The following is a 20041-nucleotide window of genomic DNA, read 5'->3' on the forward strand; positions in this document are numbered from 1 at the left end:
TTAAATTAGAAAAAATAAAGAGGGCTCTTGATACCGAAAACAGCTGGAGAACCGCAGCGCTAGAAGCATGGGGTACCCTGGGAGAAAGGGGCTAAGCTGAGCCAGGCGAGGAGCCAGGGAGCCCCTGGGGAGGGTGCAGCTTCCCTGCTGTGCTCTCTCCCGTCACTCCGACCCTCAGCGAGGCTCCCTGTTGATGCGGGTGTGGTTTTGGCGGTGGAGCGGGGTGGGGGGGGGGTCTGGGAGAGGAAGCTCCGCCCATGCCCACAGCTCATCTCTGGTGTCTGGGAGCAGAAGCGATATCAATCTCGGGGGCTGGCCCCGAACTAGTGAGCTGGCACCGTGGGGACCCCGGGCAGCTTCAGAGGGGGCCCCCAGGACCTCGGCAGCGCTTGGGGTGGAGGGTCAGCGGGGAATTTTGACACTTGCCTGACCGCCAGCCTCTCCTCTTCTTGGCCTTTATGGGTATAATCAGAGATTTTAGATCCAGGTCACTGCTCTTATTGTTTTAATTTGTGGGGTTTTTTTTTAATTGTTAAAGGCACTCTATCGATGATAAAATTTGGCCATTTGCATTCAGTCTGAACACAGATTTGCGCGTCTTTGGGACTGCGATAGCGTTCAGGGCCACCGCTCAGCCCTTCCCTGGAGCTGCTCCCATACCTGCACCTCATGCCGTCGCTGCCGGAGAACGTCATCCAGAATGAATACACGGGTGGTTATTTTCTGAGCTCTAGCCTACCTGAAAAATCCTTTATGTTAACGTCACACCTGAAGGCAACCTGGCTAGAGAGAGACTAACCTTCAAAACGCGGTAGCCCCCTGGTACTCAGCATGGCAGGTGACTCTGAGGCAGCCTGGGTTTTGTGTCTTTAGCTGCTTTTTCTGCCCAGACGTCCATGGGATTGTCTTTGCCAATAACCTCTAGCTGCCTCTCCTGGATGGTCTCAGCACACGGTCCCCTTCCCAGGAACATCAGTTCAACATACAGCATAGCCCGAAAAGCAGCTGATGTCTTTACAACAATCTTACAACGTCACCAAAAGGGCACCCTCAGGACAGCCCACCAAAACTCCTAACATCCCTTCCTTGTGTCTCCCCCAAGACCCCACCGGCCCCTCAGCGGCTCATCTCGACCCTGCAAACCCTCTCAGCATCCAGCCCTTCCCTTCCTAATACAAATCAAATCAACTTCTCTGGCTCATCCAGTTCTTAGCTCAAGCCACCGCCAGCCCCACTCTAACCAGAAGATGCCAGTGTTGATGAGGATGGACACACAGCTGGAGCTCCTGTGCATTGCTGGTAGGAATGTGAAGTGGTGCAGCCACCGTGGAGAACACCACGGCGATCCTTCAAAAAATTAAAAACAGAGTTACCGTATGACCCAGCGACTCCACTTCTGGGTACATATGCCAAAGAACTGAAAGCAGGGACTCAGACAGATCCTTCTACGCCTATGTTCGTAGCAGCATTATTCACAAGGGTCAAAAGGTGGAAACGACCCAAGTGTCCATCAGCTTCTACAGACACATGGATAAACAAAGTGTGGTATATGTCTATAATGGAATAGGAAGGAATGAGATCTGACATATGCCACACTGTGGACGATCCTTGAGGACATTACGCTGAGAGAAATCAGTCACAAAAGGATGATTCCACGCATATGAGGTACCCAGAGAAGTCAACTTCATAGACACAGAGTAGAACGGCGGGTGCCAGGGGCTTTCGGGGAGAGAGGATGGGGAGTTGTTTCTTGGGGACAGAGTTTCAGTTTTGCAAGATGAAAAGAGTTCTGAGGATGATGGTGGTGACGGTTGCAAAACAATGTGAATGTGCTTAACGATACTCAAGTGTAGAAATGGTTAATTTAAGATGGTAAATTGTATGTGATGTGCATTTTGCAACAATTTAAATTTTAAAAAAAGATCCTGCCACTTAGGCAGGCAAAAACAGACACCTTCCTGAGATACGAGGGAGCACATGTTCCTGGCCATTGTTTTTCTGCCTGCCACACCAATTGGTTGGCCACTACAATTGCCAACCAATTGTAATTGGTTATTACAATTTTTACCACTGTATATCTGGTTGTGGGTGTTTTCTTTGAATTCACCTTCAGTGTTGGGGTCATTCCATCTACAAACACGGACCTTTTTATAGCCTGTCTCATCAGGAGGGCGGATGCCGGCTCTGAGCGCCTTCTGAGCTGACCTCTTCTCGTGTTCATCCCGTAACACACGCCCGTGGACGGGCAGGGTTTGCCTTCTGCCACTGACCTCATGTCTGGCACCGTCAACCCCACTCCCACTGCTTCCAGTCAGGACTGTGTGTTGGCCAGCGTTTCGAGTCCTTGCAATTCTTATTTCGCTCATCGATCTCCCTTTTCATCTCACCCTCTGTCTTTTTTCTCTTTTTTGCCTCTTTTCGTGGCATTTTGTTCTTTTCCCACGAAGTTCATTTCCCCTGGATCCTGCCGTAGATCATTCCAGAGTCAGGGTCCAGCCTCCACAGTATTTCTCCGACGCACAGGGTTATTTTCCCCACTTGCTCACCCCTGAAGGAGGGGTGATCTAGTGAGACCCCCATCCACCATCTGTCTAGTGTGATGTTGTGATTTATAATAAGAAATAGATATTTGGTCTTTGTTCTCTTTCTGGCACAGAGCTCCTAAAACCTGCGGAATTTCCTAACTGATGAGAGAGGCAAAGGTGTCTTTTGTTATGAGATGACTTTTTTTTTTTTTTGCGGTACGCGGGCCTCTCACTGTTGCGGCCTCTCCTGTTGCGGAGCACAGGCTCCGGACGCGCAGGCCCAGCCGCTCCGCGGCATGTGGGATCTTCCCAGACCGGGGCACGAACCCATGTCCCCTGCATCGGCAGGCAGACTCTCAACCACTGCGCCACCAGGGAAACCCAGACATGACTTTTTTAATGACTTTATTTTTGTTAATGAGGTGACTTTTGGAAGGCCCCTTGGTCACCTGAGGATGGGGCCAGGGGAACCAACCATGTCATCAGAGGTTGGAACTTTCAGTCCCGTCCCTATCTCAGGGAGGGGAGAGGGGATGAAGAGAATCAGTCACCAATGGCGACCGAGGTAATCAGTCGAGCCTATGTGATGAAATCTCCAGAAACTCTCCAGAGTGTGGGGTTCGGAGAGCTTCTGGGTCAGTGAGCACGGGGAGGTGTGGAGAGTGGACACCTGGAGGGCTGGAAGCTCCGTGTCCTTCTCCACACCTGGTCCTGTGCCTCTCTTCCATCTGGCTGCTCCTGAGTTACATCTTTTTTTTTTTTTAATTTATTAATTGTTGGCTGCGTTGGGTCTTGGTTGCTGTGCACGGGCTTTTCTCTAGTTGCGGCGCACGGGGGCTACTCTTTGTTGTGGTGCACGGGCTTCTCATTGTGGTGGCTTCTCTTGTTGCAGAGCACGGGCTCTAGGTTCACACGGGCTTCAGTAGTTGCAGCACACAGGCTTCAGTAGTTGCGGCACGCGGGCTCAGTAGTTGTGGCGCACGGGCTTAGCTGCTCCGCGGCCTGTGGGATCTTCCTGGGGCCCAAACCTGTGTCCCCTGCATCAGCAGGTGGATTCTTAACCACTGCGCCACGAGGGAAGTCACGAGTTACATCCTTTTATAATAAACTAGTGAGTAAAATGTTTTCCTGAGTTCTGTGAGCCACTCAAATTAATCCAACCCAAGGAGAGGGTCGTGAGAACCTCCAACCTATAGCTGATTGGTCAGAAGCACGGGTAACAACCTGGACTTGTGATTAGAGTCTGAAGTGGGGAGCTGCCTTGTGGGATCCCCTTAACCTGTGGGATCGGACACCACCTCTGGGTAGAGAGCATCAGAATCAAGTTGAATTGTAGGACACCCAGCTCGTGTCGAGTAACTGCCTGTTGGTGTGAAAACCACACCCATACGTTGGAATTTTAACCAGAATCTTGACCTTGTCCCACGGCTGCCTCCCTGGATAAGAGCTGAGTCCACCTCTCAGGTTCTGGTTTGTAAGGAGCCCAGCCTGGGGACCACACCCCGGACACTGAGCTAATGTGACTCTGACCTTGGCAAGGGACATCTTTGCCCACCTCCACAGCCTGGGCCGCCAAAACTCCAAAGATGGAGTCTGTGGAAACCCACAGTGGTGTCCACATCCCAGGACTTCCCCATCCCTGGCTGAGCCCACGGGCCACGCCGAACTGCCAGCGGCCACCGCTCGCGGGTTTCCCTCTCTCCCGCCTGCCTGGTGGAGGTAGCGTCTGAGGGTGGCTTTCTCCAAATACACGCAGATGCCTGGGGAGGTGCAGTGAGGGCAGCGCTCAACAGTACTGTTTCTGCCCCCGAATCACTGCTCGCGTGGGAAAGGGGCAGCTGCCTGACGACTCCCTCCGACTGGGGAGAAGGGGGCTTCCCCTTCCTCTGGGAGGTCTCAGCTTCCAGGGGGAGCCGGGGCAGCTCCATCTGTCTCAGAGCTGGAAGGGGTTCCTCCCAAGCCGCCCACCTTTCTTGGCTTTCAGGAATTTTCATCTGCTTTTGGTGTGTCTCCGCAGGTATTTTAGGCGGAAGCCACTCAGCAGGCTGCCACGCACTCGCTATTTTAAACCACGAGCACCCTCTTGCCTTTTAAGTTCCAGGTTTTGGGCCTGTTCCCAGGAGGAAGGCCCTGCGGGAAATGCGCTTGTGTCTGTCTCTCTCCTCCAGGCATGGAGCTACGGCTCCTGCCCGGGGAAGGAGCAGGCAGCAGGCTCCGCATATTAACCAGAAAAGGTAGACAGCTGCATTGAGGCCACCGGAGCCCGCGTGCGCGGGGCGATAACGAGGCAGTGATCGCACGCGGTCCTCCTCTGGAACATCAGAGGCCACTCTTCCGGGGGAGGGACACAGTCTGCAGTACTGGCCTGCCTGGGCCACCGGTCTCCGTGTCCCCTCCCCCCTGACATTCTGGCTGCCTCGGGGATTCCCAGGGGAGGGACGGGAACTGCCAGGTGCTGTCAGGGAGATGCAGCCCCAGGAAGCCGCCAAGGGGAGAAGCCAGAGGAGCTCCGCGTGAATGAAGACCACGACCTCTAAGGAAGGTGGGCAGAGTCCCGCCGGGGATGGACGGGGTGGACGGGACACCTGGGGCAAGGTACACACCACGTGTGAGAAACGGAAACGGATGCGCCGGGCTAAATGGCGGCGCCCCAGAGACAACTCCACATCCCTAGTCCCCAGAACGTGCGAATTTATCTCATTTGGAAAAAGGGTCTTTGCAGATTAAGGATCTCAAGATGAGATCATCCTGGGTTACCCAGTTGGGCCCTAAATCCAACGCCAGGTGTCCTTACAAGAGACAGACACAGAGAAGAAGGGGATGGGAAGATGGATGCAGCCAGGGCCACCAGCCGCTGAAGCGGTGAAGAGTGAACTCTCCCGACAGCCTCTCAAGGGAGGGTGGCCTGCCCACACCTTGATTTGAGGCTTCTGGTCTCTAGAGCCGTGAGAGAAGAAGTTTCTGTCGTTCGAAGCCACCAAAACAGTGGTCGTCTGTGACGGCAGCCCTAGGAAACTAATACAGCGGATGGAAACAGCGGTGGCATTTTCCCCAGGGGACGCACCAAGGCGGAAAGGTTAGGGCAAGTGGGCGGGGACCCCTTTCCTCCTCTGGCCTGTGCTGACCTCAGCCAGGAGCACAGCTGTGGGCAACTGGGACCGTTATCGGCAGAAACCTCCTTGCTGCTTCCACCAGCCCTGGGTCCTCTCTGGATGCGTGTACCCCCGACACACTCTCCTTTGCTGTCTGCTCCCAGAGGTGGGACTGGGCTAGTCAGAGATGCTCCCTGTAGGGAATTTCCTGGCGCATCAGTGGCTAGGACTCCGTGCTTTCACTCCCGAGGGCCCGGGGTTCAATCCCTGGACAGGGTTGACTAAGATCCCGCAAGCCGGGTGGCACAGCCAAAAAAAAAAAAAAAAAAGAAATGCTCCCTATAGAACCACATCCCCTAAGACGGTTTCCAGCCCAGTGTAAGAAAGAACATTTAAAAACAAGTGGTAAAGGGAATCCTGACACGCACTCCAACAGGATGAACCGGGAGGACATGATGCTAAATGAAATAAGGCGGTAACAGGACACATGCTGTACGATTCCACTCGTACGAGGTCCCTAGGGGAGTCCAAACCATAGAGACAGAAGGGAGGATGGAGGGTGCCAGGGGCTGGGGAGAAGGGGATGGGGAATTAGTGTTTAATGGGGACAGAGTTTCAGTTTGGGAAAATGAAGCGCTCTGTAGATGGATGGTTGCACAACACTGTACATGTGCTTAAGGCCACTGACCTGTACACGTAAAAGTGGTTAAAATGGTAAGTTTTATGTTATCTACACTTTACCACAATTTTAAAAAAATCAAGTAGTGAGTTCACAGACACTGGAACTATGTAAGCAGTGGGGAGAGATCCCTTAGTGCTGCTGTAGTAGGAGTTCTGTACCAGGAGGGAAGGTCGCTGCTAAGGACTCTTTCTTCGGGCCCCCTGGGATGCACGATCCCGGAGCCAAGGGCGTGGGGTGTTCTCCATCCAAGAGGACACTGCTAAACAGCTGAAGAGGTGGGGCCCTGAGGGCAGGAGGAACAGGGGAGGACGGATGAAAGGAACAGCAGCAGACAGAATCCAGCCCAGCGGTGAAGCCGCCCGGACAGGGGAGTTGGAGGGGGCGCAGTTCGGGGTACTGAGGACAGAAGGTCGCTCTTGGGCTCATCCGCTGCCTCTTAACCCCGGAGGCGTTGAATTACACCGGCAGACACTGGAGTAATGCGGCTCAGATGCACCCAGAAATTCATAAATCTGACGCTTCACACACTTGTAACACTTCAGAGAATCACCTAACAGATGAGGCCTGCAATTCCAATCTGAGAGGGGTAAGTGAGTAACTGGCTTTAGGCTTATGATTTTAAGCAGGACGCTGAAGGAGGATCTGGCCGAGTTTGTGACAGTTTCGAAATGTCTAACAGAATTTAATATTCACCGTATTTATAAGCTTATGCATTTTAAGAACTGTGCGGGAGCTTGGGAAAGTCCCGCTTTTTAGGACGGCTACTTATAAACTTAAGAAAACTGGATATATTAAATTTGCGAAATCACTAAGATATTGAAAGAAACTTGACAAAGTTATAAGCCCTCTACCCTTAAATGTGATTATTTAAATCTACTAGATTCATAAACAGAATGGCATTTGTAGCTTAGACTTAAAATCTTAGGGAAACAGTAGGCTTTAACATTTTTAGTTCAGTATGTTGAATCGTAATTGAGAAAATCTAGCACCCATGAGTACTGCGTGTGTCTGTATATATGTGCGTGTATGTGTGTGTGTGGTGTGTGTGCACAAACACGCCCCAAGGACACCATAAACCTCCCAGGGACACGACAATGAGGCCGAGGTCCGGGCGGGCAGCTGTCCTTGTGTTTGTGTGTCCAGTGTAGCCCGTCCCCGGGGAGGGAGGCCAGAGGCGCGCGGGCGCGCGCACACGCACGCACGCACACACACACACACACACACACACACACACACACTCTCAGACTTCAGAAACACCAAAGCAAACCTGAAGAAGTCATAAAAGCTACCGCCGCGTTGGCCTCTCCCTGAAAGAAACCCGCTGGCATTGGCCTGCTTGCTGGCAAGGCTGCTCCCGCCGGCTCCAGGGTGGGCGCTGCCCCTCGGGCCGCTGCCCGGCCCGCTTGCCTGTCCCGCTGAGGGGCGAGGCCGGTTCTCTCGTCCCACTGCAGGGTCGCCGTCCCCCAGGGGGGCGGCTGGGGGCTCCTGCCCCTCCACGACCACCGGCCCTGCAGGGTTTGAAGGCGGGCACCCTGGCAGGCGACCCTCCTTAACTGTGACAAGTGCCTGGTGGGTCTGCTCTCCCCGCCAGCACGCAGCGTGCTGGCTTCACGGCTGCACGTTATTTGTGTTTTAACTTTGAGGTCTTTAAAAACGACACTCTCTGCACAAAGCAGGCCTCTGGAAACAGATGTTTGACCATTGCCAAGTGTAATGCAATTAAAATCCAAGAAACGGCAGTAGCAACAAATAAATAAAAGGCTGCTTTCTCTTCAGAAAAACAAAATCAGCCGGGTGGCACAGCAGGCCTGAAGAGGGTTTGCTCCGCCCCCTGCGGTCACAGGTCCACCCAGGCTCTGCTCAGGGCGGGGCAGGAGCCCCCCAGGCTCCAGGCCTGAGGTAGCCCCTAGGTCACTGTGTGGCCCCAGGCACGTGCCGCCCACCCCTGCGCCCTGCTCCCGTCCGACGACGTTTCAGCCACCGCTTTAAGACGGAAAGGCTGGGAGCATTCGCGCTACTTCCCAAACTTATTTTCCAGCCTCCCGCTCCCCAGAGCACCTTGTGGGCTTATGATTCTGCAGAAAGGCTGGGGCCAGCAGGTCCCTGAGGTCCACCCGCTCCTACATTCCACAGATTCTCAGCACTCTGTCATCCACCCCCGCCCCTCCTGATCTGTGCTTGGGAGATAATCTTTTGTTGATGGCTTCTGGTGAATGCATTTAAGCCCATCTGTCTTTCCATGTGGTTACTGTTGTCCATTTTAAATAAAAGGTTTGGTCCATTGTGGAAGGAAATGCAGAAGAAGAAGGGGTGGAGGAGTGACTTCAAGGCTCCTCTGGCTCGCTGACAACCTGCTTTCCAAGCAGGACAGGCTGCCTGGGACAGCCCACTTCTCAGAGTGAGAAGTCGAGGACCGGAGGGTTGCGATCCAGTGGCAGTGGGGGGGGCCGCGGGGGCCTCCGGAAGTTCCTTACCCGCCTCCCCCAGACGTCAGCCCTTGGAAGACAAGTGTAACAGTCGGTGTTCTCCAGAGGAACAGACCTGATAAGAGGGGTGTGTGAGAGAGAGAGGGAGGTGTGAGGAATAGTGACTGTGGGAGCCGGCAGGTCTGAAGGCAGGCAGCCTGGGGCAGAATTCTTCCGCCTTTTCTCTCAAGGGACTTCAACTGATCGCCTGAGGCCGACCCACACTACACAAGGTCACCCGCTTTACACAAGGGTGACGGATTGCACGTTAATCTCATCTAAAAAATATCTTTGCGGCAGTATCTAGACTCACATTTGACCAAAAACTGGGTACCATGGCCTCGCCGAGAAGGCACATAAAATCAACCCCCCCCCCGCCCCAGACTAGGGGTCTTTACCACTTTAAATCTCTAGGTCAGAGGCAAGGCCCGGGCACAGCCTCCGAGAATCCGGGGGAGCAGAGATGAGTCACGCAGGACAGGGAGTCCAGCTCGAATGCAGCTCACACCCAAGTGCAGGGGTAAGAGGTCCCCCAGGTCCACGGCCGCGGCGAGGCCCTGCCTGCCTGCGCTCCAGCTCAGCTGATTTCCCCAAGACCTTTTCTCTGGGCAGCGGGGGGTGGGGCAGGAGTGGACCCAGGGAAGGAGCCCTGGCCAGGTGGACTCTTCCCCATCTTAAGGCCCTGCCTCGGGGCCTCACTGCCCCACAAGTGGAAGAACCAGGGGCCACAGCCAGCAGCAACAAGAAAGAATCAGTGAGCCTCAAAGGCTGCAAAGGGCAGTGTCCTTGGGGAGGGAGGGCCTTTGCCTGGTCTCTGGGAGGTCACCGAGTTTGTCCACAGCTTCCAGGGACCCTGGGAGGGCCGGGTTGGAGGTGGAAGTGGGTGAAGTGAAAGGGCCAAAGTGACAGGCCCGCGGAGGCCCAGAGCCTCCTGCCCGGGTCCCAGGTCTCTCTCCCGGTCCCAGGGTCCCTGGGTTCTGCCCACAGGATTTCCTTGGTGGCGTCTCCCCACCAAAGCCTGGCCCAGGCGCAACACACCGGCTCTCACGTCCCCAGCCAGCTGCCTCTGCTCCTTTGGGTTTCCTAGCCACCTCCTGCCAGCTTTCCAAAACTGTTTCTCCAGTTCCATCCTGCTGCCCCCTCTCCTATTCCAGGCCTGCTCCCCCAACTTCCTGAGCCTCTGGCCCCCTCACAGTGCCCACTTCTGGGCCCTCGCGCGTGGTCCAGCCTCCCACTGAGATGTGTCACACCGAAAACATCTCTATTATTCTCCCCCTGCTTGACTGGGCCGATTCTCAACCAGCAGGTGATTTCTGGAGAGATGGGAATTCTCAGAACAGGTAACTTGGAAACTTGTGTCTGAGCTTCCATCTCCGAGAACCTCCCCCCTCCCATGGTCCCTGGGCTGGCAGCTGTTTGGAAACCCCGAAACTCCGCAACTGCAGAAGAAAATAGAAAACGTAGATCGGCCAATGAGAATGATAAGAAGTTCAGAAGACTGGCTCGTACTAGGAAAAACTAAACTGAAGGGAGTTATTTCATCTGGAGACGTGGAGGTTATTTACAGGGGGTGCAAGCATCCAGACCTAATTTCCCCCAGAATCAGCGGAGGCGGGGATGCAAACAGTCTGGGAAGCTGGGGAGGGATTCCTGGTCCCCAGGACATGGGCGAGGGGCTGGAGTCCTTGGGAGCCCAGCAAGGAAGGACTCTCTGATCTACCTGTGTCCCCCCTGATGCTCCCCCCTGAGCCTCACTCCAGACTCACTGATATCTTTGCATCTGTCCAACGCCCTTGGAGAAGCAGGAGTGTTGATCTGGAACCTTCTAGAAGAAGATACCCGATCGTTTCAGCTCCCTGATTCAGGAGGGAGAGGGCAAGCGTTCAGCTCAGAGGCAGAAATCATGTTCTGGCTGACACTGCACTGTTCCCTGCCGTAGGTGATGTAGGAAGGCCATGCCCGAGGGGGCAAATGGGAGAAGGGGTGAGCCTCCTGACTGGCTTCAGCTGATAAAGACTGAACTTCTGTGCACCTTCACCAAGGATGCTAAGTACAGCTGTGCAGGATGCACACTGCACAAGGGTGTCTGGGTGGGGCTGAACCCACCGAGCCTTGACTTTGTCTCTGCCAACCAGAGAGGTGTCTTCTTCTACTTCTCACGAAGGCACCTGTATGGGCCAGGAGCTGCCTTACATCTCACTGAAGGACTGAAGCGATGAGGCACCACTGGGCCACCTGGACTCACTCACTGAATGGCCTTCACGCCCCCAGAGTCCTTGGTTGCCGGGAGCAGGGGCGTGGCCACGCTCCACTGTGCGGGGACCACCCTCTCCTCGGGCTGTGCTCCACTCTCCACCTCCTCCAACTTCATCTGGGCCTCCACTGCCACATCATCCCACTTTAACAAACAAACCACTGAAAAAGTACCACTCTGAGAACGTGCTGGGGGACAGGGGGCCAAGGGGCCAAGGGCCTGGGAAGGGGGTGTGGACAGGAGAGGCACAGGCCTGAGCACCAGGACCGCTGGGAGGGACGAGGCAGGGCAGGTGAGACAAAGTCCCAACTAGGAAGTGGGGGGCTGGCGCCCTGCAGCTCCCAGCCCAGCTCCTGGTCCATTTGGGAGCCCCGAGGGAGGAAGGGTTTGTGCCGGTGTGCAGAGGTCAGCCCCAGGGGTCTGCTTCCCTCCAGAAGCCCCTCCCCGTGTCCCAGCTCTTGTACAAGGTGGGGACAAGGGAGTGACATCAGTGCACGACTGTGAATCCGGCTCTTGTGGGAATGAACGGGTCCATCCCTGAATCCACGGGAGCCTGGTAGAACCTGCGTGGTGACAGGGAACCTCAGTGGTCATCTCAGCCACACAGCCCTTCACTTTCTTGGTGGGGAAACTGAGGCCAGAGAAGGGAAGGGGCTGGCAAGTTAGAGCCTGAGCCGGGACCAGAGCCGAGGTCCCCCCAGTTCCCAGTGAAGGCGGCCACCAGAGCGGAGCCCTTTCTCGGAGCCCCACTAAGCACCTGCACCAGCACCGGCCTCCTGGATCCTCACAACCCCTCCATGAGGTGGGGGGACAATTACTACTGTCTCTTCTGCCTCCCGGGGCCTAGACCACTGCCTGGAAGAGCGGGCACTAGACCGTGGGACACGTGAAACACTCTCAGGTCTTAGTTTTGCTCATCTGTATTTTCTTGTTTTCGTACAATGATGATGCGCTGCTTTTATAATATTAAAAAAGAAAACCCACCCTTTTTTGCTTTAAGCAATATGCTGCTGACCTCACAAGACTATTTAAGGAGCAAAATAAACAGGAGAAAATGCTTTATGGGCTGGGAAGCAGCACGCAGGCGGGAGGGGTGTCTCCAGCGCCTGACCTCCCGCCCAAGGCACCGGGCACCGACCAGACCAGACAACCAACCCCCCCGCCGCTGACTCCCTCCAGTTCTCACGGCCCCCATGGCTGCCTTCCTGCCATGGAGGCTGGGGCGTGGCGGCTGCAGAGGGAAGCTGAACAAGATGGGGCCAAATAACAGAGACGAAAAGTCTGCTTCTCGCCCAGGGAGAGGGAGAGACACAGAGAAGGCCCAGGAGGCGGGCAGGAGACAGGCAGACAGAGGCCGGGAGGCGGAGGCCAGAGCAGGCAGGGGCAGCCCTGGAGGTGGGCAGAGACCTCAGGTCCAACGTAAGGCCACCCTGCAGGTAAACACTGACATCCTCCACTCTCGCCCGACTCTGCGTCTATCCTGGTTAAGATGAAGTTAGAAACATCAAAATGCCACATCCCTTGAGCAGCAGCCTTCGGCAGAACTCCATATGGCTGCAGCAGCCAGGAGTTTGAGCTAATAAAAGTTAAAAAAAAAAAAAAAAGCTGGGAAATGTTCCCAGAGAGCCACGTGGGCTCTGCTCGGGCCAGTGGGTGGGGTGGGGAGGAAAGCAGGCACTGTAAGGCCCGGCCCCCGCCCCGCTTGGCCCGTCAAGGTCACTGCTCTCATCAGAACAGCGGACTCTCCCAGCGACAGTGATGGGGCCCGCCGGTTTACACAACGGCTCCCACCCCCAGTTTCTCCTGAGGAGAGTGGATGTGACACAGCCGGAGGGCCAGGGCACGCAGCATAGGGTGGGGGGGTCACCCTTGTCACAGGCCGCCCACGGTGCTGCTCCTGGCGGGAAAGTGACGTGGGCAGACGGCTGGCTGACACCTCCACTTGGGGTGGGGATCTCCCCAGATGTTGACCCCACCCCTTGGGCACCCCGATGGGGAGAAACCCTAATCACCTGGATAACCCTTCTGCAGGTGGCTCCGGCCTGCAGGCGTGTGTGGGCTGTGTGGGCGGACTGGCGCAGCCGCTGGAACCCTGAGGATGGGGGAGGCTGTACCAACAATGCCTCCGGTTACTGGCAGGATGACTCGAGAGGTCTGAGCCAGACCCTGCTGGCTCCTGAGCGAGGACACTGTGGGGGGGTGGGGCGGGGGGGGGGAGCGTCCCTGAGGACAAGCTTAAAATCCTCTCAAGGATTTCCTGTGCCCGGTATACGATCTGTGGCCTCTGCCAGCAAAGTGCACTTGGAAATGAAATGACTCTGGGCAAGGGGAGGGTGCCCCGATGCCCCAAGGCGGCGTTAGGCAAGGCGGGGGGGTGGGGGTCCGCGGTGGAGCCCAGGCTGTTTGTGGGTATCTCTGAGGGGGCGGGCATTAGCTCTAGCAGAGGGCCCCCTCCGCACCAGACCTGAAGCCAGGATAGCTGGCCCAGCCCGGCCCTGCCGTCTCCCCGCCCCCCGGCCATACTGAGGTGGCCGTGTCCTGGCCTTGGAAACCAGTAGAGCAGGCCCTGGCATGGGATTCCTCCTGCTTCTGCAGCCCTGGAAATGCCCAGCCCGGTCAGAGAGCAGCAGCGTTTAAAAAGGCAGGTTTCTCTTTGCGGATGGAACAAACATGATTCAGCACAAGCAGCGAGTGAGGAACGTGGAGGCCAGCCTCCAGTCAGGCTCCACTCTCTCCCGCCACCTCAGCAGAGGCCCTGCGCTGCACCTGCCGAGCGGGATCCCCACGGAGCCCTCGGAGGCCGGGCACCATGCCACTCCCCTCTCCAAGAACACCACCGCCTGGCGGGCCGCCAGGCCACAGCCAATCCCTATGGACACGGCTCCCAGGAATCCAACCAAATGACAGCAAACTCGCCAGATCTCACGACCGTACCAGCCGGCCGGGCAAATAAGCCGCTGGACGCACAGCCCAGATCCAAGCGCTTGCCGAGGACATGCCGTGACAGCGCATCCCCAGCACACGACTCACTCGAGGTTGCAGCAGCTGGTATTCCACACAAAGGCAGTGGTGGGGTCTCCACCCTCAGGGAGCATGTGACATAGCCTGACAAACAAAATGGACAGCGGGGAAAACTACGTCTGTAGGGACGATTAAATCCACACAGCCTAACCGGCACCCGGATCTCAGAGCCCTGGGCTGACGTGGCTCAGAAGGGTGGCCTTGGAAAGGTAAGGAGCATTCTGCGGAAATGCGGAAGTGCATCCCAGGTGGAGAAGAACGAGATGGAGGCTGAGGGTGGGGAACTCCCTGCTCGTTGTCTGGTGGCCTTCCAAGCTGCTCGCCTAAGCAACCCTCTTGGGGGGTTGTCGGAGGAAAAAGCACCCAACCTCCAGGTTCCCAAGGGCCCTCCGCGTGCTCGCCCCTTAGCCAGCCTCCTGGGGCAGCCAGACATCCTCGTTGCTGAGGGTTCCTTTCTGCACTGCTGGTGAGGTTCACGTTCCCAGGGGCCACAGCGTCGGGCTAAGCCTGGCACAGCTCTGCTCAGCGGGGCTGCGCCACACTGAGGGGCAATAAGCCAACCCGACCAGACCCTCTTTATGGGAAAGCAGGGAGGAGGCAGCCACCTCAGCCTGGGGTGTCCCGGGGAAACTGAGCCCTTCCTCTGGTGCTCCAGGAAGCTGGCTGATGGCCCAGTCTGGGATTTGGGGACTCAGAGAAACCACTGCTCTGAAGAGATGACACCCCACCTCCCTTGTAGCTCGGCACTTGCCCTCTCTCCATGACTAAAGGTTACTTCTTCCCCAGGGCTCCTTGAAGATGGCAAGTGTGAGCCTAAGACTTAGGAAGCAACATCTGGGGACGGGTGAGGCCTGCAGGAACGGGGCCGGGGGAGGGGAGAGGAGCGGCCTCTTCTATCCACAGCTGACTTCTTTCATCCCCACGCCGCCCCACACTGCTTCTGAACTTGCAGTGAGCTTTTGACCTGGACTGAGCCCTGGTCAGGTAGACAGAATCTGAAACATCCTGGGCCCGGCTGGAGAAAGGGTATGAGACCCTGCCCGCAGCCCGCCCAGACCCCAAGCAGATTCTCCTGTTTCTTATCGTGGCCGGGAGAACGAGTCACACACTTTGTAGTATTTGCTCTGCTCAGTACCTCAGATACCCTCTGGGAAACAAGGAAACACCACACAGAGGTTATCAGCTGGGTCCAAGGTCAAAGCAGACTGAGGACCGGAAGGCAAGCTGCCCGAGCTGACCCTTGGCCCCAGGCTCTTACTGAGATGACACGGCTCCTAAAGGGAAGGGGGCGGCTCTCTGCTCCTTCCAGGCAGCTGGCAGCTTCCTGGCATCCTGCCTGCACCCCCAGCACAGCTCGGCATCCTTAACATGAAGGAGGTCTCCTGATTCCTCTCTGGCAAGGGACAGGCTCGGACAGGCTGGAGAGTCTCCCATCAGGGAAACCACCCCCCAAATCTCAGGTTGGAAAGAATCCTAGATTCAGAAGCGGCAGCCACCATCCTTCAGCCCACCGTGAATTGCCACACGTGGTCCCGGGGTCTCTAGTTCCACATCCTGAGCCTGTAGCAAGTCACATGGTCGGGGGAGGGGAGGTCCCAGATGGGGGCATATCCTGAACTTGGGGTCTGCGAACCCTCCGAAATGCTTGCAAGATTGTGAATGTTGCTGCACTGGTCTGGGAAGAGTGTCTAGAACTCTTTCAGGGCCACAAAAAGCTCACGGACTCAAGGGGGTGAAGAACCACAGGGACTGAGGACCTCCAGCCTCCTCCCCCCCTCGGGCTCTGGGCAGCCACACACGTTGTCAAACACAGGAGCAAGTGCGGACGCTGTGGCTGTCGGGCTGCCACCGTCTCTGCCTGTTTCTCTTCATCAACGCCACCCTGCGCCTTGTGGGGTTGGGACAGCATCCCAGCAGGACCAGCCCCTGAGCTCTGCACACCCCGCCTCTGCCCACTGTTACTGATGAGGCCTTGCTGGTCCCCCCCCCCCCTCGCTGAGGCCCCGGGTGTTTGCACCTCTCTCAGTGACTTCTCATTCCCTTTCTGAACATCACCACCTCCAGCCTAGAGGAGGAAACTGGAAAGGAAAATACGATTTAGGAGAAAGCCACTTCAGTGCACAGCACAGATGCAGCTCTACGTTCCTCCAAACAGCCTCAGGGTCCTAAAAAACCACCTCTTGGTTTCTCACAGACATTTGGACGCCCGGGGCTCCCCTCCCACACCGCCCAGGGCCCACCACCACTTCCCGGAGGGGCCCTGATCTGCAAGTTCTAGGCAACACAGCTCTCCAGGCGCCTTGGGCAGGCCCGCCACTGGCTCCAGAGAGGCCCACAGACCTTACCCAGAGGTCAGGAAAGCCCAGCACATGGCTGGAACTGGAGAGCAAGTTATGCTGCTGCTTTCACAGAAAAGGGTGAGCCTGGCTAACCTCTGCCCTCCATCAGCCCTCGCAGTCCTGCCACTGAGAAGGGTGTCAGGACACCAACAAGACACTCTCCGGAAATGCTCTCTGTCTCAGGGACCCTGTGGGGGTCACAGGGACGCATCTACTCTCCGAAACGAGCTTCCCCAGGATGTGGAATCACACTCAGCCTCGAGGGTCTGCCTCACCCGCAGGCCCCAGCGGACCGACTGGCGGCACTGTGCTCTTTCACCCTCCCAGAAGGGCTTGTCTGGACCTCCACCGTCAGCCCCTCCACGGTCCTGAATCCTCCGAAGCACCCCCCCGTGCGAGGGAACAGCACATGATCAGAAAAACCTCCTCACTGTCTGCTGTGCAAACGGATATGATGGTCTGGAAAATCCATTATGCCGTTTGAAAGCAAAACAGTTTCCACAGAGGCCATACACTGGTTTCCAGTTTTTGAAAGACAAAGAAATACACACCAAGAAAGTTATGTGGTGTGGAATGTCATCTTTCTTTGATGACTGGGCTCCAGAGAAGGCACCTGGGGATCCAGTGGCATCTCAGGCAGCCTTCCGGACGCTGTTTGGGAAAGTGGAGGCCAGAGCAGAAGCCTCTGCTTCCCTCTCCCTGTACAGCACACACCTTGGGAACATACACTCCAGGGTAACCCACACCACATATAAAGGGGGTTGGGGGTCTGCTGCAGACTCCAGGAGGGATGTGGGTCTGATTCGATTTTGGAAGCTCCTCCCGGGAAGGTTCTCCTACAGCCTCTCTCATCAGTGATGGAAGAACTTCAGAAAGGCCACCCGAGAGGCCCCCTCCCCCATCCCCTCCGGACTCCACCACTAACGGGGTCAATCTAGCAAGAATACGGGCTTGGACTCAGCTACCCTCACAAAGCCCCGCCAAGACAACCTCCGGGGATGCAGGAGGTGCACCCTCCTGCCTCTCTGCGACTCCACAAAATCCACGGAGCAGGCCGCCCCCTCCCTCAAAAGAAAGTGAGGAAGGAAAAAAGCCAAAGAGAGGTGGGGGACAGCGTCAGCCCCATGGCAGCCCCAAAGCAGAGGAGACCAGCCAGATGTGCAAGGACGGTCCCTAACCAGCGGGGCAGGGACGGGAACAGGCTGAGAGCACAGTGCAGGCAGCCTCCTGAAGTCCCTGCAGATAAAGACAGTCACGCAGGAACCCAGTCCAGCCCCCCCCCGCCCCCCTCCACTGCTCCGCGGGGGCCCCCGGCTGAGCGCCTGCCAAAGTTAGTCACAGGAGAGAAAACCTTGTCGCCCACCCGAACCGCCATCCGGGACGCCTCTTCTCCAGGAGGCCTCCCGGGTGGGCAAAGCCCCTGGGGACTGGCATCTATCTCACCAGCCCCAGGGCTGCGCCCTTGGACGCCCCCTGGGGAAGCTGACGACTGCGCATTCCTTGAGGACCCTTGACGGGGGTGACTGCCGGCGGGTAGAGGGGAAGAAAAGCGCCTCGGCCCAGGCAGGCATCCCCTCCCACGAACCGTCCCCGGGACCAGCCTCCTCCTCCTTCAGTCCTTGCCTGCGGAGGACTGAAGCGGGGACATTATTCCAACAGGTCCCTCTCAGCCGGGCCTCACCGGGCCAGCCTTCCTCCGCCCTGTCCTGAGGCCTCGAATTCAGGGTCAGCGTCGAGGCACCTGCGGCGAGACCGGACTCCATCCCCGCGAGCAGGGGCCCGGGCGGTGCCCCTCGGCGCTCCGGGGCCTCTGCGGGAAGGGGCGGGGCACCCCCGCGCCCCCTCCCGGCGCTCACCTGGCGCAGGTGCTGCAGCAGCGTCCCCGCCTCCTCCCGCCGGCCCTGGCGCACCATCCGCAGCAGCTCCTGGACCATGCCGACGCGCCGGTGGTAGGGGGGCAGCCCCGAGCCGGCGCCCGCGCGCCCCGCCTTGTCCCCGGCGCGCAGCAGCAGCGACGCCCAGAAGTCGGGCCGCTCGCGGCGGGGGCCGGGCGCCGCGCCGGGGCTGGCTCTCTCCGCCAGGCTGCCCTTGGTCTGCCGGGTGCCCATGCCGCCGCCGCCGCCCGCGCTCTCCGCGGCGGGCCGCGACGCCGCGTCCCCGCCGCCGCCGCCGCCGCCGCCCGCCCCTCTGCCGCCCGCCGCGCGCGCCTCCCGGGCGGCAACTTTCGGGGAACTGTTGCGCGCGGGCGGGCGGGGGCGGCGGCGGCGTCCGCGCTCCTCCTCCGCGCTCCCCGGGCGCGCTCCCCTGGCGTTCGCCGCCCGCCCGCCGGCCCCGCCCCGGCCTGGCCGCCCCGCCCCCGGCTCCGCCGCCGCGCGCCTCCCAGGCCTCGCGTGCCCCCCTCCTCCCCTCCCCGCTCCTCCGCTCCTGCTGGGCCGCCCGGCGCCCCCTCCGTGTGGTCCCCGCGCCGCGCCCCCTGCCGGCTGCCGCGCTGCGCCTCCCGGGCGGTGGCGCGGGGCGAAGGGGGCGGCCGGGGGCTTCCCTCCCGGCCGGCACCACTCTCCCCAGATGCTTCCACGACCGCGGGCGGGTGAGGCCCATAGGAGGGGAGGGGAGGGGAGGGGAGGGGAGGGGAGGGGGTCCGTGCGCTCGGCGACGTGGGGAAGGTTTGGAGCATGGAAGCTTTGGGGTGGGGGGGCGGGTCTCAGCCCCGGAGTCGGGTTTCTCAAAGCAGGCGCCGCTGAGCATCAGAGCCCAAGTCGTCCGAGGGCTGGTTGAGAACGCAGACTCCCGGGCCTCGCCCCAGACCCGCCCGATGAGAGTTTCCGCGGCGGGGCCTGGCGAGCTGCATTTTTAGCCAGCCTCTCGGCTGATTCTGACGGACACTCCTTTGAGACTTGGCCAGTGGCGGCGGGCGGTGGTGCATGAACCAGAAACCAGGTGCAAGGCTGCGTGTTGTGTGCGTGTTCTTTTAGGGAGAGCCCATTGCTGGCATCAGTCAGTGTCAAAGGGTTTGGACCATCCAGGTGCAAAGAACAGCTGTCTTCTCTTGCTCTCGCTCTCACACCTCTGGAGAAGGGGCCTGGGGGTAACCCCCGTGCGAAAAAGCAGAAGCATGCCTGCAAGCAGCCCCACAGCACGTTCCTACCGTCCCCTCCCTTCCTGGCTCCACGCCAGACCAGCCCTCACCCCCTTGGTGCGGCAGATCCCCCGGGGTCAGACGGTGGTAGGAAAGCTGACCACAGCCCTGCCAGAGAGAAGGCTCAGGCACCTGGGGACCTCCTCTGTCGCGACCCGGACCACCCTGGTCTCAGGGTCACGGCTGCGGGAGGAGCAGCAGTTGTGTCCTTGCCTCTGACCCAGGCCCCGGGTGCTGCTCGGGGGAAAGGACAGCGTGGGATGTAGGGCAGGAGAGTTGGATCCCGAATCAGAGAGAGCTGAAGTCCACTGTGTCCTGAGCCCGGAGCGTCAGGCAAGTCCTCAGCTCCCTCCTGTGCCGCGTGGGAGGAGAACACTGTGCCCTGAGCTGGGAGGGTAAGAGGAGGGGTACAGAAACTCCAAGCAGGGTGCACGTGCCCCACAGAGGACTCGCCTCCTCCCACTCTGTGAGTGAACGCTGGGTCAGCCCCCAGTACCTGGAGGGCGGCCTGTGTGTCCCCCAGCTGG

The 20041-nt window shown here is 58.3% G+C and overlaps 1 protein-coding gene across 1 annotated transcript in view; it reads right to left on the bottom strand.

The window, feature by feature from the left end:
* LRRC75A (leucine rich repeat containing 75A) overlaps positions 1–18486 on the bottom strand; it is a gene marked incomplete at both ends in the record, with an annotated part of 33790 nt that extends 15304 nt beyond the window's left edge. Inside the window, one exon of the mRNA XM_082679927.1 lies at positions 18235–18486. Coding sequence (XP_082536053.1) covers positions 18235–18486 — 252 coding nt within the window. The remainder of the gene's footprint in view (positions 1–18234) is intronic.
* Between the last annotated feature and the right edge of the window lie 1555 nt (positions 18487–20041).

This window comes from Grampus griseus, assembly GCF_964374135.1.
Source record: "Grampus griseus genome assembly, chromosome: 20".
NCBI lineage: Eukaryota > Metazoa > Chordata > Mammalia > Artiodactyla > Delphinidae > Grampus > Grampus griseus.